The sequence below is a fragment of the Sturnus vulgaris genome, chromosome 3, assembly GCF_052056855.1.
Source record: "Sturnus vulgaris isolate bStuVul1 chromosome 3, bStuVul1.hap1, whole genome shotgun sequence".
NCBI lineage: Eukaryota > Metazoa > Chordata > Aves > Passeriformes > Sturnidae > Sturnus > Sturnus vulgaris.
In genome coordinates this window covers 105,545,000-105,558,883 of record NC_142245.1, presented here as the reverse complement: position 1 = coordinate 105,558,883, position 13,884 = coordinate 105,545,000, and the positions used below count along the sequence as shown (strand labels likewise).

The 13,884-nt window shown below is 39.0% G+C and overlaps 1 protein-coding gene across 9 annotated transcripts in view; it reads left to right on the top strand.

The window, feature by feature from the left end:
• PUM2 (pumilio RNA binding family member 2) overlaps window positions 1-11,148 on the top strand; it is a 74,157-nt gene extending 63,009 nt beyond the window's left edge. For 6 of the 9 annotated variants that reach the window (XM_014894925.2, XM_014894924.2, XM_014894926.2 and 3 more), the window contains 8 exons: window positions 564-831; window positions 1,379-1,508; window positions 3,077-3,211; window positions 3,469-3,606; window positions 5,273-5,398; window positions 5,936-6,057; window positions 7,290-7,482; window positions 8,206-11,148. In XM_014894925.2, the coding sequence (XP_014750411.1) occupies window positions 564-831; window positions 1,379-1,508; window positions 3,077-3,211; window positions 3,469-3,606; window positions 5,273-5,398; window positions 5,936-6,057; window positions 7,290-7,482; window positions 8,206-8,337 (1,244 nt within the window). In that variant the 3' untranslated portion in view covers window positions 8,338-11,148. The remainder of the gene's footprint in view (window positions 1-563; window positions 832-1,378; window positions 1,509-3,076; window positions 3,212-3,468; window positions 3,607-5,272; window positions 5,399-5,935; window positions 6,058-7,289; window positions 7,483-8,205) is intronic. The other 3 variants (XM_088162459.1, XM_014894933.2, XM_014894929.2) reach the window with 1 other exon arrangement.
• The last annotated feature ends 2,736 nt before the right edge of the window (window positions 11,149-13,884 follow it).

Below are 13,884 nucleotides of genomic sequence, written 5' to 3'. Positions count from 1 at the left end.
ACCAGATTGAAAGCTTGGGATGCTGAAGTCATCAAGTAACCTGCAGGACAGGTACAGCTTGACAAGAGGCCTACATGTGCCTCTCCAAAAATGCCCTTAACATGCTGTAAGCTGAAAAGGTATCTCAGTAGGGACTGAAGGGTAGTTCAGATTTCATGGTCTATTTTGACACAATTGGCTAACTTCAAGACTACTAACAAGGGTGTAAGCCAGTATGACTCGTGAAGTGGAAATCTGCCCACTAAGCTTAAGGCCCACCCAGTTCTAAAGTTTCTCTAAGGCTGAGTGGGTGCTCACTTTACCTGCCTTGATATATTCTTCTAATGACATTTCTTTTCCTGGTGCCCTTCAGATAAAATAAAAATGAGGAGGAGAATGGTTTTATTTATTGCAAGATAAAGCTATCTAACTCCTCCAGCCATAAATGAGGTAAATAAAAATAACAAGACAACACCGTTGTTTTCTTTGGCTCCAGGGTGTATCCGTAGTTTTAGTTTCACTTGCTGTTTTTGCTGTTGCTTATTTTCCTCACGGCTGTTACTGACAGAGCTGCTTCCTTGTAGGAGGACTGACAAATGGTAGTGGTCGCTATATTTCTGCAGCCCCCGGCGCCGAAGCCAAGTATCGCAGTGCGGCGAGCACCTCCAGTCTCTTTAGCTCCACCAGCCAGCTCTTCCCTCCCTCGCGCCTCCGCTACAGCAGGTCTGACATTATGCCTTCTGGACGCAGCCGATTGCTGGAAGATTTCAGAAACAATCGTTTCCCCAATCTTCAACTAAGGGACCTTGTTGGACACATTGTTGAATTTTCCCAAGACCAGCATGGTTCTAGGTAATTATTATAGGAATAGTTAATAATATTTTACTGCTTTGATATTGTTTTACGAACATCAAACTTTTGAATGAGATGTTTGTCATCTTAATTCAAAGCATCTTAATTGGAGCACACGTTCTTAGGCTGACCTTCTCTAAGAAATTTCATTATAAAAGTAGTATTGATTTAGCTGCCTATAGAAGTTCTTAGTGTAGAAATAGCTCATAACTAGACTTGTAAACTCAAGTATTAAGGTATCAAAAAGGCGTTGATTAAGAAAACAAAATATGTGGCATCTGGAATGTAAAACTCTTTTTTGTTAGTACATCATCAGGTACTTAGTTACTGTTATTCTTTTCATCTTTAATGCTTTTCAAATGAAAGTTTTCAAGTCTTAATTTTACTAAAATGTATCCTTTTATATGCAAAGGCACTACTTTCATTTTAATAAATTTTATAAATGTTGACTGCTTTCTTTCGAATATTGAGGTGTCTCATTGAAACAGTGTTTGAGAGGTTTTCCTGTTGTTAATGCAAAGCATAATGTACCTTTTTCTGCCCTTAGATTTATACAGCAAAAGCTGGAGCGAGCTACTCCAGCTGAGCGCCAGATGGTATTTAATGAGATCCTGCAAGCAGCCTATCAGTTGATGACTGATGTGTTTGGAAACTATGTAATACAGAAGTTCTTTGAGGTAAGCATAGCACTGAGTGTATGGATGGACATGCAAATGAAGTGCTGTAAATCTGGTTAAATTTAACTGGTCTTTTCTGTAACACCATAGCAGAATTCTGCACGACTTCCACAGAACTCAAGTGTGTAACTCTGCATAGGTATTTTCTGTTCTGTATCCAGTGTTTTTTGCCATAATGGATGTGTTTCTCCTTACGCTGGTGGTGCATATGTTGGTAAACACTAGTGAATGCACAGGCTGCACATTGAGGCTTCACAAACCTCTGAGCATAACTTAGAGAGACTTTCAACAGATGAAAGGGAGCATAAATATTCGAAAGATGCTTTTTAGTGGTTACTGCATCATGGTACAGAATGGGTCTGGAAAATGCCCTTGTGCTCAAACAGTTGTGTGGACTTCATCTGGTGCTATGTATGAGGAAACTCCCATAAAATGTATTGAGGCAGAAGAATTTTGAGTAAGGGGTATCTATCATAAGATACATCCAATATTACTACAACTAGTATTTAAAACAGATTTGTTCTCTCTTAAAAACTGTAGTTAAAAAAAAAAAAAAAGACTTTATCAAAGAATTACAAGATCTGGCTGCAGAGAGAAGAAAAAATACCTGTGTCCTGGGAAAAGTTACATGTAGGAAAGGTATCTAGTATAGTGTACTTTAAATCAAGGCTATATCAAACTGGTGGGAAGAGAGTGATGCTGGAAAATGTCTAGTAAGAAATAAAATACTTGCTGTAAAGAAGAATGTAATTTTTAATAATCTATAAAACAATGTGCTCACCTTTTTAATTAACCAAACAAAATACTTTCTGTCAAGTGTCACTGACATATGGTATATAAGATCTTGATTTTGCTTAAGGGTCATAATTTGCTATTTTTTCTGTAATGTTAAGTTGGATGAATACACAGTTATATGTTGTTAGTTGGATGTTTTCATCTTAATTCTGCAGGACACTTCTCAAGAAAAAAAGTGCACATGGCCTTACATGTAATAGAGGACCTCAGTTTACTGTGTAGGTAGGCAGATGAAGTTGTTGGTCAAGCTTTCTTCAGAGCTGACTACAGGTGTGGAGTTTGACAATTCTCAGCAATGCTGCAGGAATATTGCTGTGCCACCAGCTGATTGTCCATGTGGTCACTTCTGTGGCCTTTCTTACAAGATGTGAGATACACTGTATAAGTTTTGAGATAGAAAATCTGATTTGGATTCATACATAATAGTGACCTGTGATCATTTTGCCGCTATAATTTATTTGAAAAAATGGTTTATTGCACTTAAATATTCCTACAGACAGACAAATATAAACTATATTGATTTCTTCTGTTGTCTTTCAAGGTCATGCATTTGATAGCAGGTATGTGAACTGGATGTGGAATATTACAAAATGTTGCATTTAGAAAAGAAAAGCTTCTGGTAAATATCCCCACCAAAATACAAAGTGAAAAATTATTCAAATATTACAGCCAAGATATATTACAAATATCTTGAAAATGCTTACTCTGGCATGTAAATTCCAGCATGCTGCAATATATCTTCATTTGCTAATAGCATATTTATTTTCTTTTAGTTTGGAAGCCTGGATCAAAAGTTAGCCCTAGCAACACGCATCCGTGGTCATGTTCTGCCACTGGCCCTCCAGATGTATGGCTGTCGTGTCATCCAGAAAGCACTTGAGTCAATCTCACCTGACCAGCAGGTAATTGTAAGTTAGAGCAACGCTTTTTAAATTTTATTTATTTATTTTTATTGTATCCCTCTTTTTATTTGATTAAATTGTTGATTATTCCCTTCATCATGAAAAATCACAGGGACTAAAACGGTTGTTTAAATGAAAGTACTGAGGTGTATGGTTAACACCAGTGAATATGAGGGTTGGAGTCAGGATGAAATGAAATTTTTCCCTATTTAAGACAGGGGGGAATGCCATCATAAAGACAAGGATAATCTTTGTTTTTCCAGAATGAAATGGTGAAAGAGCTGGATGGCCATGTTCTGAAGTGCGTGAAGGATCAAAATGGAAACCACGTCGTACAAAAATGCATTGAGTGTGTTCAGCCTCAGTCGCTCCAGTTCATCATTGATGCATTCAAAGGACAGGTAGTGTCAGTGGCTCATTTCCCCTTTACAGATTGCTTAGGTTTCATAGAAAAAGATTTGCAGGTCTTTGTCCATTATTTGCATGTACAAGATAGTGTTTGCCACTTTGCACTCAGCTTATTTTGAGTAGAATGAAAAAGGGGATGATGACAAGGAAAAGCTGTTGGAGAGACAGTTAATATGCTGTAAAAAAAATGAATTTGTTGGAGAGGAGGCTCTAGAAAGACATATTTGGATGTATTATAAATAATAATAAATATCTATATAATATAAATACATACAAGAGACTTTGCGTGCCCAGGCTTTGTGTTTATGTTTTGTGATATCACCATTTCACATTTCCTTCACAACTCTTGGCAGGGCCATTTTTGATATAATAATATGTGTGCTCTCTAGTATATATTTTTCATTAAAAATTGCATTTTCTCCTGTTGCTTGTGTTGCACGTGTGTCTCTCAGTGTTTCCCAATGAATGTCAGTCCTTAAGGAACTGCAGTGATGAAATTCACTAGTCTGTTCCCTACATATGGACTAGTGTGGAGTGAAGGGGGTGTGGTATTTGTTTACTTCAGATTGGAGTTTTTGTTTTGTTTCCAAAAAACATTATTACTGTAAGATTGATACTGTGCTGCAGGCTAGTGTATGTGCTGCAGCTAAATAACATTTTAATCCTCTGAGAAAAGCGTATACTTTTATGGTCTTGAGAAGAATTGTAAAAATCTTACTAACTTGGCTATATAACTAAATTTTACTTTAATGGTTGGCCAAATGTATTTCCTAATAAAATCTACAATATCTTTCTCATTTTACACAGCAGCAGTACCTGAATTATTGTTATCCATAGTACTAAATTGCATACCAGAGCTTCTAGAGTTCAGTGTTTTTACACCAAAAAGTGTGTATGAGGTACATGAAATGCATTTTTTAATCTGTAAATAGAGCCCCTTGACTCAAGCGTGACTTTTTTTATTTACTGAACATTCATCCTAAGCACCAAGTAATTATATATAGAAAATAGTAGCTAACCTGAAATGGCAAATGAAAAATGGCACACTTATTTGATATTACTTACCATTTTCTCCTTCTCATCTGAGTTGATGCCTAATCATACAAAATTCTATGTTCAGTCCTGATCAACACTGAAATTTTTGGAATTAATCCCCAAATCACAAATGTAGCTTCAGGAGAAGCAAGCAGAAGGGATAAGCAAGAGTTGGCTGTATGTTTTGAGTAGTTATTCACAAACTTTGTATCTGAAACTGGGAGCTTATTGTATATGCTAGAACATGAAATTGGTGAAAGTCAGCCACTGTTACTGAATTCCTTTTTATAAGTGTCAAAGTCTTAAAATTTGAAAATAAAGTAAAAAGGAAAGCTGAGAAGTTGAACAGTGTTTAACTAAGGGTCATACTTCCAGCTATGTAGGCTAGAAACATTGTAAGGAACACTTGGGTTCTTAGTTGTACGTTTTCTGGAGTCCTTGATACACAAAAACCTGCTTTTTCATCTTTTTCTTATCTTTGCTGGAAATGGAATTCTGGTCATGGCAGGCAAAACTTTTTTTAATAGTAGTTGGTTTAACTTCAGTTCCATTTTGAATGCAGCAATATTGTAATAGGTGTGAGCTTCAGTTGGTTTAACTTCAGTTTGCAATCCTGTTTTCAAGGTATTTGTGCTTTCAACTCATCCATATGGTTGTAGAGTAATTCAGCGTATTCTGGAGCACTGCACTGCTGAGCAGACTTTGCCAATCTTAGAGGAACTGCATCAGCACACAGAACAGCTAGTGCAGGTTAGTACATGTATGCTCATTTTTTTATGCACGTTAGATGTTTTTGTTGTTACCATAATTTACTCCTGTATCCTAGTTTAAATGCATTTGCCTCTTTTTAGTTTTGTAGACATTGATTTTTTGTTTTTCTTTCCTTCCATAGTTTTAATGAAAATGAATTTGGAAGTTGGGAGGCAAAGAAGATATAAAAAGCCTTTTTCTTACACTTTTGATTGTAGCTTGGTGTTCAGGGGAATATAACAGCTGTTAAAGTATGATTTTAAATTTGAGGACTTCTTTCATTAAGAGGATAAAAGATACTCTAGCAAAGCACTGGTTTTGCAGATTATTTACATTTTTCATGTAAAATTTGTGGTCCATTAAGTAATTCTTGATAAAGTATTTCTTGCATCACTTTGCTTCTGTAATGTTGCCAATGTTCTATTTTCCTTATATCCATGCAAATAGTCATTTCATACTTCATGCTCATGTACAAAAGGGTCTGTATTTACTACTTAGTATGAACACAGAAGAAAATTGAAGTAATCTTATTTTCAGGATCAATATGGAAATTACGTTATTCAACATGTACTGGAGCATGGTCGTCCTGAAGACAAAAGCAAAATTGTTTCAGAAATAAGAGGAAAAGTTCTAGCTCTGAGTCAGCACAAATTTGCCAGGTATTGCACAACTTTCATATCCTAAAGATTCATAAAGCTTGTAAAGTTGTAATACTGGATTTTTTTCTTGTGTTATAAAAGGGGTACAATTTTTTTTCTTGTTTATCTTACCTCCTGAAATTCCATATTTTTATAGAGATGAATGATAGTGATATTTTATACTAGGTTTGGGGAAGGGAAGAGGTAAATGTTCTGTAGCAAAACAAAGGAGGTTATGAGGGTTTATGGGATAGCTTTTGTTCACTTTGTGCAAGTGCAGGGACCAGGTTCCAAGTTTTCATGTGAAGATGCCCAGAGCCAGGTGAAAAGTTCTGCTGGAATTTGAGTGATGTGCTGATGACAGTAAGCTGGGACTTGCTGACCCTCAATCCAGCCTAGCAATTTGCAAGTATAACAAGGCTAGCTCTAAAAAGTGATAGTTCAGTCTGACAAAGATTTTCTGCCTTAGAAGTCTGAAAGACTGCTGTAGGAGGCATGAACTGTTCTGTATTTGAACCTAAAACTCCTCCTTTCATGCTTATTACTAAAATACGGATTATGTGCCTTCTGTGAAGGAAAAATGCACCTCCAAATTCATTCTAGGTGATTTAGTGAGACTAGTCATCAAAATGAAGTAGAAATGCACTGACATTATGGGGGCATTAGTTTTAAAAGTTGCTAGCAAACTAGTTTATTTGAATTTTATTTTTCTTTGCCTGAACGGAATGCTTCATAACCCTCTAACTTGCTTAAATTCCAAAGCACAAATTTAGGACTGGGATCATTTTGCTGTGTTACAAGCTTTGATGGCCTTCCCAGCTTCTGAAATCAACTGGAAGGTCTACAAAATAATATTTGATGGAATCACTGATGTAGTCATGCTCCTGAAAAGTGCATTTATTCAAAATCTTCATATCTGACATTCTCTGTTGTGTCAACAACCAAAATAGATGTGCTAGAACACATCTGTAGCCTGAAGTCCAGTATACCTATGTAGGTTCAGTGGAGAAGTCTCTCCTACAAAATAATCAGAACATAACCTTTTCACATGGGTGAAATAATAGGGATATATAATCCTGTGACTTCCTCAGTTATTAGACTGGAGATTTGGAAATGAGGAATTGATGGTTTGCAATATGCTGTTTACTGGCATTAAGAACCCTGAAGAACTTATAAACTTCCAGACAAATTGATAATGGTTACCTGAAAGAACATTACACCTCCAGTCCCATCAGAGCTGCCTTGTTTTTCAGCAACGTGGTAGAAAAGTGCGTGACTCACGCGTCGCGCGCCGAGCGAGCGCTGCTGATCGACGAGGTGTGCTGCCAGAACGACGGCCCTCACAGTGCCTTATACACCATGATGAAGGACCAGTACGCCAACTACGTCGTGCAGAAGATGATTGACATGGCCGAGCCCGCCCAGAGGAAGATCATAATGCACAAGGTACGTGTGTGCATTCTTGGAGTGATTCCAAAACATGTCTGTGTGAGCTGCTCTGCCAGAGCACCTTTCGCTGCAGATGTAAAACTCAACGCTTCTGTCATCTAGAACTTCATCTATAGCTGTGACACTCAGCAGAGCTTGGTAAAGCAGAAAACATTCCATTTTCTGAGCACTGAGCTAAAAAAGGAAAGTTTCAATAGTTGGGTTTCATCTCCTGCCTTTGTGCCAGCTTTTTATGTGAAAATACTTTAAACAGCAAAGTGTAGTATCTGTCATCACTACTAATATAACTGAAAAATTATGGGTTTCTCTTTTTATTTCCTGGTTGTGGGTATAAATCCACTCTGCAGTTCCCCCAAAAGAGATTGCCATACTTCCTAGCATACAGGCACACTTCTACTTAAGAATATCCAGACATGGGGAAATGTGCTGTTGCCATAATGGCCCGAGGCTATTTAACACAGGGCCCAGGATATTCCTGCAGAAGCTCTACTTCTCCCAGTCACCAACAGGGCTCTTCCACAAAGTACTGCCTCCCTTTTCCTGCAACAGGAATATCAGTTGTTTGATGAGTCAAAATCACTAGTTTTACATCTTTCCAGAAACTTCCAGCATTTTGTAATACTGGCTTCTGGCATCTTTTTGCATAATTTTTTCAAAGTGTAGTCACCTCTGCTTAAAAGTGTGGATGTTAAAAAAAAACAAACATGTTTCTTATTACAGATTCGACCCCACATCACAACTCTGCGTAAATACACCTATGGCAAACACATTCTGGCCAAGCTGGAAAAGTATTACCTGAAGAACAGTGCTGATCTGGGGCCAATTGGTGGACCACCAAATGGGATGCTGTAAAAGACAAAGAGAAATGGAAGAAAAATTAAATTGTGAATTATCAAAACCTACAACTTAACTCTAAATGTTCTGATTTTTTTAAATCTATTTATTGACTTTGTTCATCCATTTGTAAAATTTTTATTCTTGTGTATATTTTTGGGGAGTGAATTGTTAAAAAAATAAGAAAAATATTTCCAGCCCTGATCCGGAGACCTATCAGATTGGATGGCTGGCAAAGCACAGAATGCCTGTATATGATGTAATTGTATCAAAATAGCTGTCACATATTTTGTAAATTTTTACCTTGTAAAGTCACTGAAATAGTTTTTAAAGGGAAAAAGTACAGTATTCTTTTAATACACTGGCTTGCAATCTGGTAGGTCTACCCAGCATCATAGCACAACAGGTTTATAGAGTTGTATATAGAATTAATCCTTATTTTTCCCTTTTGTGTGAAGTCTTTTATACCAGATTAAAATTGATCAACTGCATAAACATTATTTAACATGTTGAAAAGTTAAGTTGTATTTTGGTGGTTCACAACATCCTATCCAAATAACAAACAGGGCACAGCAAATTAAAGTAGGGAAGAACAAAATGATGGAAACTTTAAAAGACAAGTTTTTGGCACTTGCTGTGGATACAGGTTTTTTTAAATCATGCCCTAAGGTTTTCTCTAGCGATGTATTAAAAATAAAGTGCTGTATATACTTATATATTTAATTGTTGTACAAGGTAGAGGGATTAAAATGATGGTGGGTACTTCCATTCAGCAAAGTACTCTGTTGGAAAAGGATTGAACCCTGTATTAACTTTACAGTCAGTTTTACAACGCAGGAAGAGTAGAGATATGTATTTTTTTATTTTGCATATAGAATTGTAAGGATTTGAAAGTGTTGAGCATTTATTTTGCTTTCTCACTGTAGATGCGAAAAATAGGTAATGATAAAGAGAAGGGGCCACTGAAAAGTAAACTCGATAGCTCAACATTTAAGCATGATTGATTAAATATTCAGATAGCTTTTTGCTTCCTATAAATATATGCATTGTATACGTGTAGTTAATAGGTGTAAGTTTACAGTTTGAAAACAAATCTCTCGTTTCGATGTTTATTACAAAGCCTTGCTAATTTAGTAGTGATGCTTACCTTGGTTGTACAGATGTACATTTGTAAACCTTCATGCTGTAAATGTAATTTGTTTTACTCCTTTTTGGGACAAAAATTTGCATTTTAGTGTATATTCATATCCCCATTCCCTCCTTTCCCCCTGGCATATAGTGTTGTATAATGTAAATTTATTTCAGCAAATCAAGAGTGATTTTTTTAAAATTCTATCTTTATATGGTTTCAAAAATATGAACTGGCTTTCTTTTTATCTATTGTGAGAAACATTATGTTTTGTTTATAACATAGCTGTTGAATCTGTTCATATGGACACTTTGGGAAATCAATCTGTTCAAATTTTAAATCAGGATAAATAAGCATAGTAAGAAGTGGACTGAAATACTTGGTTATTGCAGAAACCAATGCTTCTTCCATCTTAATAAATGTGGCATGAATTTTTTGTACAGAAGAGTACTGTATTTTTGAATAGCCTTCTCGCAGCGTAAAGCAAATATGTATGATACTGTCGATTTTTTTCTCTGGACATATGACATTGTAACAGTAACATAAAGATGATGTACATATACAAGCGGCCTTATGTACATTTCCCAATGATCTTTTTAAGGCAGAATTGTGACCATATGTGTATAATTAAAATCCTTTTTAATCCTTTGCCTATGGAAATATTTTGGAAAAAGCTTACTTTGTATATTCAGTTTCTGAAAGATAAAGAAAGTGCTTTGTATGTTGTTGAAGTAAGTATTTTGTGTAAAATGTTCGTTTGGATGGCTTGACCTAAGTTTTGATCAACGTGGTAGTTTGGAAACAACGTCTTGAGCATTGATCAAATAAAAGGCTGTTTTGGTAGGGGTGTGATCATGAGAAAGAAAATAGTAGTGGTATAAACTTGTATGAGGAATTCTGTCATGTTACTGTTGATACCAGGGTTACATAACTGTTACTGAAGCAGAGATCTGAGGCGCTGCGTTTCTAATGGTAGTGATAACTCCTTAATAGGCAAATGGGAAAGTTTCTTCTGGCCTACTTCCAGTGCCTGCATGAAGTGAAGTAGTAGGCCTCGTTATTTTGAGTAAGCACAATTCTAATTGCCAAGTAGTTTTTGCATGGCAGTTCACAAAATTCCTCCCCAGAGGTACCAGCCCTGTCACTGGAGCCAGAGCTTTCCCCTAGTCACCCAAAGGATGACTTCTGAGCCACTTCCTTGGGCGCATCAATTCTCCTCAGTGACTATCTTTATCTTTACCCTGTGTACCTGTGCTGTGTGTTATAATCCACATAGAAGTCTTTTCTTCAACACCTAAGACAGTACATCAGGCTTTCGGGATGTCCAGGCAGAAACTCTTCATGTCCCTGTACTTTGTCCCTGCAGCACTCATGCCATGGTTGAATTTAAACAGTCCTGTAACTGTCATCCTTGGTGCTTTCAATATCTTGAGTATAATCTTCCACTTGCTCTCCTGAGGTCATTTGTGCACAAATTCTATCCAGGAACATGAAAATCACTGGATTTCCATTCAACTATTTTAGGGTTTGGGTAGAACCACTAGACTTTTTGCTCAAGTATTGCTTTTTGATATAGATTGTTTACGGACCAGTTTGATTAGGTTTGACTCCAGGTGGCTCGTATTGAATAATGTAATGTTCACATGTATATACTGTAAAAATCAAAATGAAAATGTGTGAATAACACTGTGTGAAATATATCTGGTCTTGCGTTTTTCCTGTAGGAAACCAGCCATATTCTCAGTTATGGGACTTGCTGTCTGCGGAGCTCAGCTTTGGGAAGGTGCTTGCTCACTTGTTCTGATGGGAATTGGGCAATTATTGAAGAATTCTGAATTAGATCATTACATTTTCAGAGGGTAGTTTTGAGCAGCTAAACCTTCCTGTTTTATACGTCTTTACTGACGAGTAGTTAAGGCTACAGCCTGGTGACAGTTTCTTCGTATATCCCTGGATCCAGCATGAGTTCTGGAGCATTTGAGAGGGTTAGCTTTCAAATGAGAGAAGAAATTGTTTAGCCCTCTGTGGCATCCTTGGATCCACACTCATTCTATTACTGCCCAGGAGGTTTTTCAAAACACCATTTTTAGCTGAAGGTGTGGAGTGAAGTGGACTGACAGCACAGGAAATGAGCCTGGTGGGAAATAACTCACCTAAGGGGCCCCTGTGGCTAGAACAGTCATAATGCCTATCCCTCCATCTCTGACTTTTCCATCAGAGCACGGAGAAAATTGAAGTTTTGGGGTCATATTGTTTAGACGTTTTAAAGTGCTGATACAAATTCAGAAACTAAATTAGTCACTGTTCTCTCTTCTCTAAGGAACATGCATTTGAAGAGATGCCTATGGCTCACCACGGCATAGTAGCACAGCAGTGGGGTTGGGCTCCACAAGAATGTTTGATGCTCAGCATTCCAGTAACTTGGAAAGTGGGTTAACAGTGGGGTGACAACAACTCCCACCGTGTCATTTGGGGAAGTAGAGCTCAGAGAATGCAAAATCATTTTAATATCTAGCAACTGGTCATTGAAACCGCAGATTGCATGTAAGTCCTGTACCTGGTGGGAATATTCAGGGCAAACTACAGAGCAGCACATTATCCCTGCAGTCAGGGCTGCCGCAGCGCTCGGGTGCGGAATTCTGCATGGAGTGGTGCCTGAGCATCACTTGTCCTGAGAGCTGCAGATCCTGCCCTCGTGGTGACACAGTTCTCTGCTGCTGCTTGAGGAAGGAAAGGGGAACACCATGAGCTGTCTGAGCTGAGCTGTCGCAGCCCAGGCTGGGCTGGAGTGGCTGTTGGTTTGTTAACACAGCAGTTCACATCGTACCAAGCTGCCAGTACCACCTGAAGTCATTAATCTGTGGGCAACACCGATGTTGTGATGAGCTACAGGCAGTGCTTTACTCAGCCCAAATGGTTTCAGGTACACAGGCACTATCTGTGCCCAAAGGATGCTGATTCAAGCACCTCTTGGCTTGGGAATGAGGAAGCTTGCTTCCTGTCAGGGATATATCCCTCTTGGGTCTGCTTGGTTCCTGATGTTGGACTAAGGAGGTGTGAGTGAACTTGGCAAGTGCAGACCCTGCCACCCAGGAAGAGACAATCAGAGATTGTCTGTAAAGTGTTTGCTCTCCTGTGCAGCAGAGCAGCCCAGGCTTTCCCAACTCCAACATCAGAAGGGGTTAAAAACCAGCACTATTGTCACAGAGAGCCACACTTGGAAAGGATGGAAGGATCCAGTGTTGATAGTACTCCAGATCCGATACAGGACATGGGCTTTCCTGAGCTGGTGCAGGAAAGGAGGTAATTGCTTTAGCCAGGAAAATGAACCAGATCCCAACATCACACGTTAAGTGTCAGAACACAGAGGCTGTGGGGTGGGGGAGCGACTACCCTTCATGGAGGCAGGGAGGGGTGGGGAAGACCAAGCTTAGGGATTTAACTGAGCTGCTGGTGCTCCTCAGTGAGGTGGTGCACGAGCGTTTCCTCTGTTGGATGGAGCTTGCTCCCTCTGCAGGCTCGCTCTGTGGTAAGGGAGCTTGCCCAGCAAACGAGATGCTTGAATTAGTTTCCATTACCAGCCTCAGGGTTTTGAACCCACCTCCCTCACTTCACAGGCGTTTTCCTAACCGCAAGGAGCTGGGCGGGTTTACTTTCTACTCCTGAATTTGGGCTGGGCTTTCAGCACAGCTTGAACCATTCATTGCATCACAAAGAGCACAAGATGGAGCATGACTCCTAAAGCATGCAAGTGGGAGTTGGTAGGTTCTGCACCTGAGATCCTTGTCTCCACCTCGATTCTCCCAGACTCACTTAATGCAAAATACATCTTGGGAGCAGCATTCCCCCATCATTATCAGACTGGAGACTTTCCAGAGGCTTTATAAAAAGCAGCTGAAATGCAGGAAGACCTATTCTAAAGACCCTCTTCCTTTTAATTAATAAGAAGCAACATTGGAATAAAACGTTCACCTTTTCACCAGCATCAGTACTCTGGGCACAGGAGGCTGTCTGGCTCTTCCTCTTCTGCTTGCACAGTGCCTACCCAAGCCTAAACTCCCCAGATCTGCAAACAAGAGCCAGGGCACATTGCAGGTGTACAGCTCGTATACAATACCATCAGACAGGAGAAACCCCTTATATAGCTGAGCCCTAATGAGCTTCATTTGAGCTTCAGACCTGCCTGGAGGGTTCAGATTTCCTGGCAGCCACACAGCACCACAGCCCTTCCTCAGCCTGGCTGCTGGATCTTTTCCCAGCCCAGCCTCAGGGAGCGAGGCAGCCCTTCCCCAGCACAGCAGCGCTCAGGAGGTGGAGGCTGTGGGGAAGGCTGCCTGCTTGTCTGCTGATCACAGGACAGGTTCACACGCTTCAGTTTCACAAACACTCACTCCGAGGACTGGATCCAGATCGTACCTACAGCAGCACAGAACTGC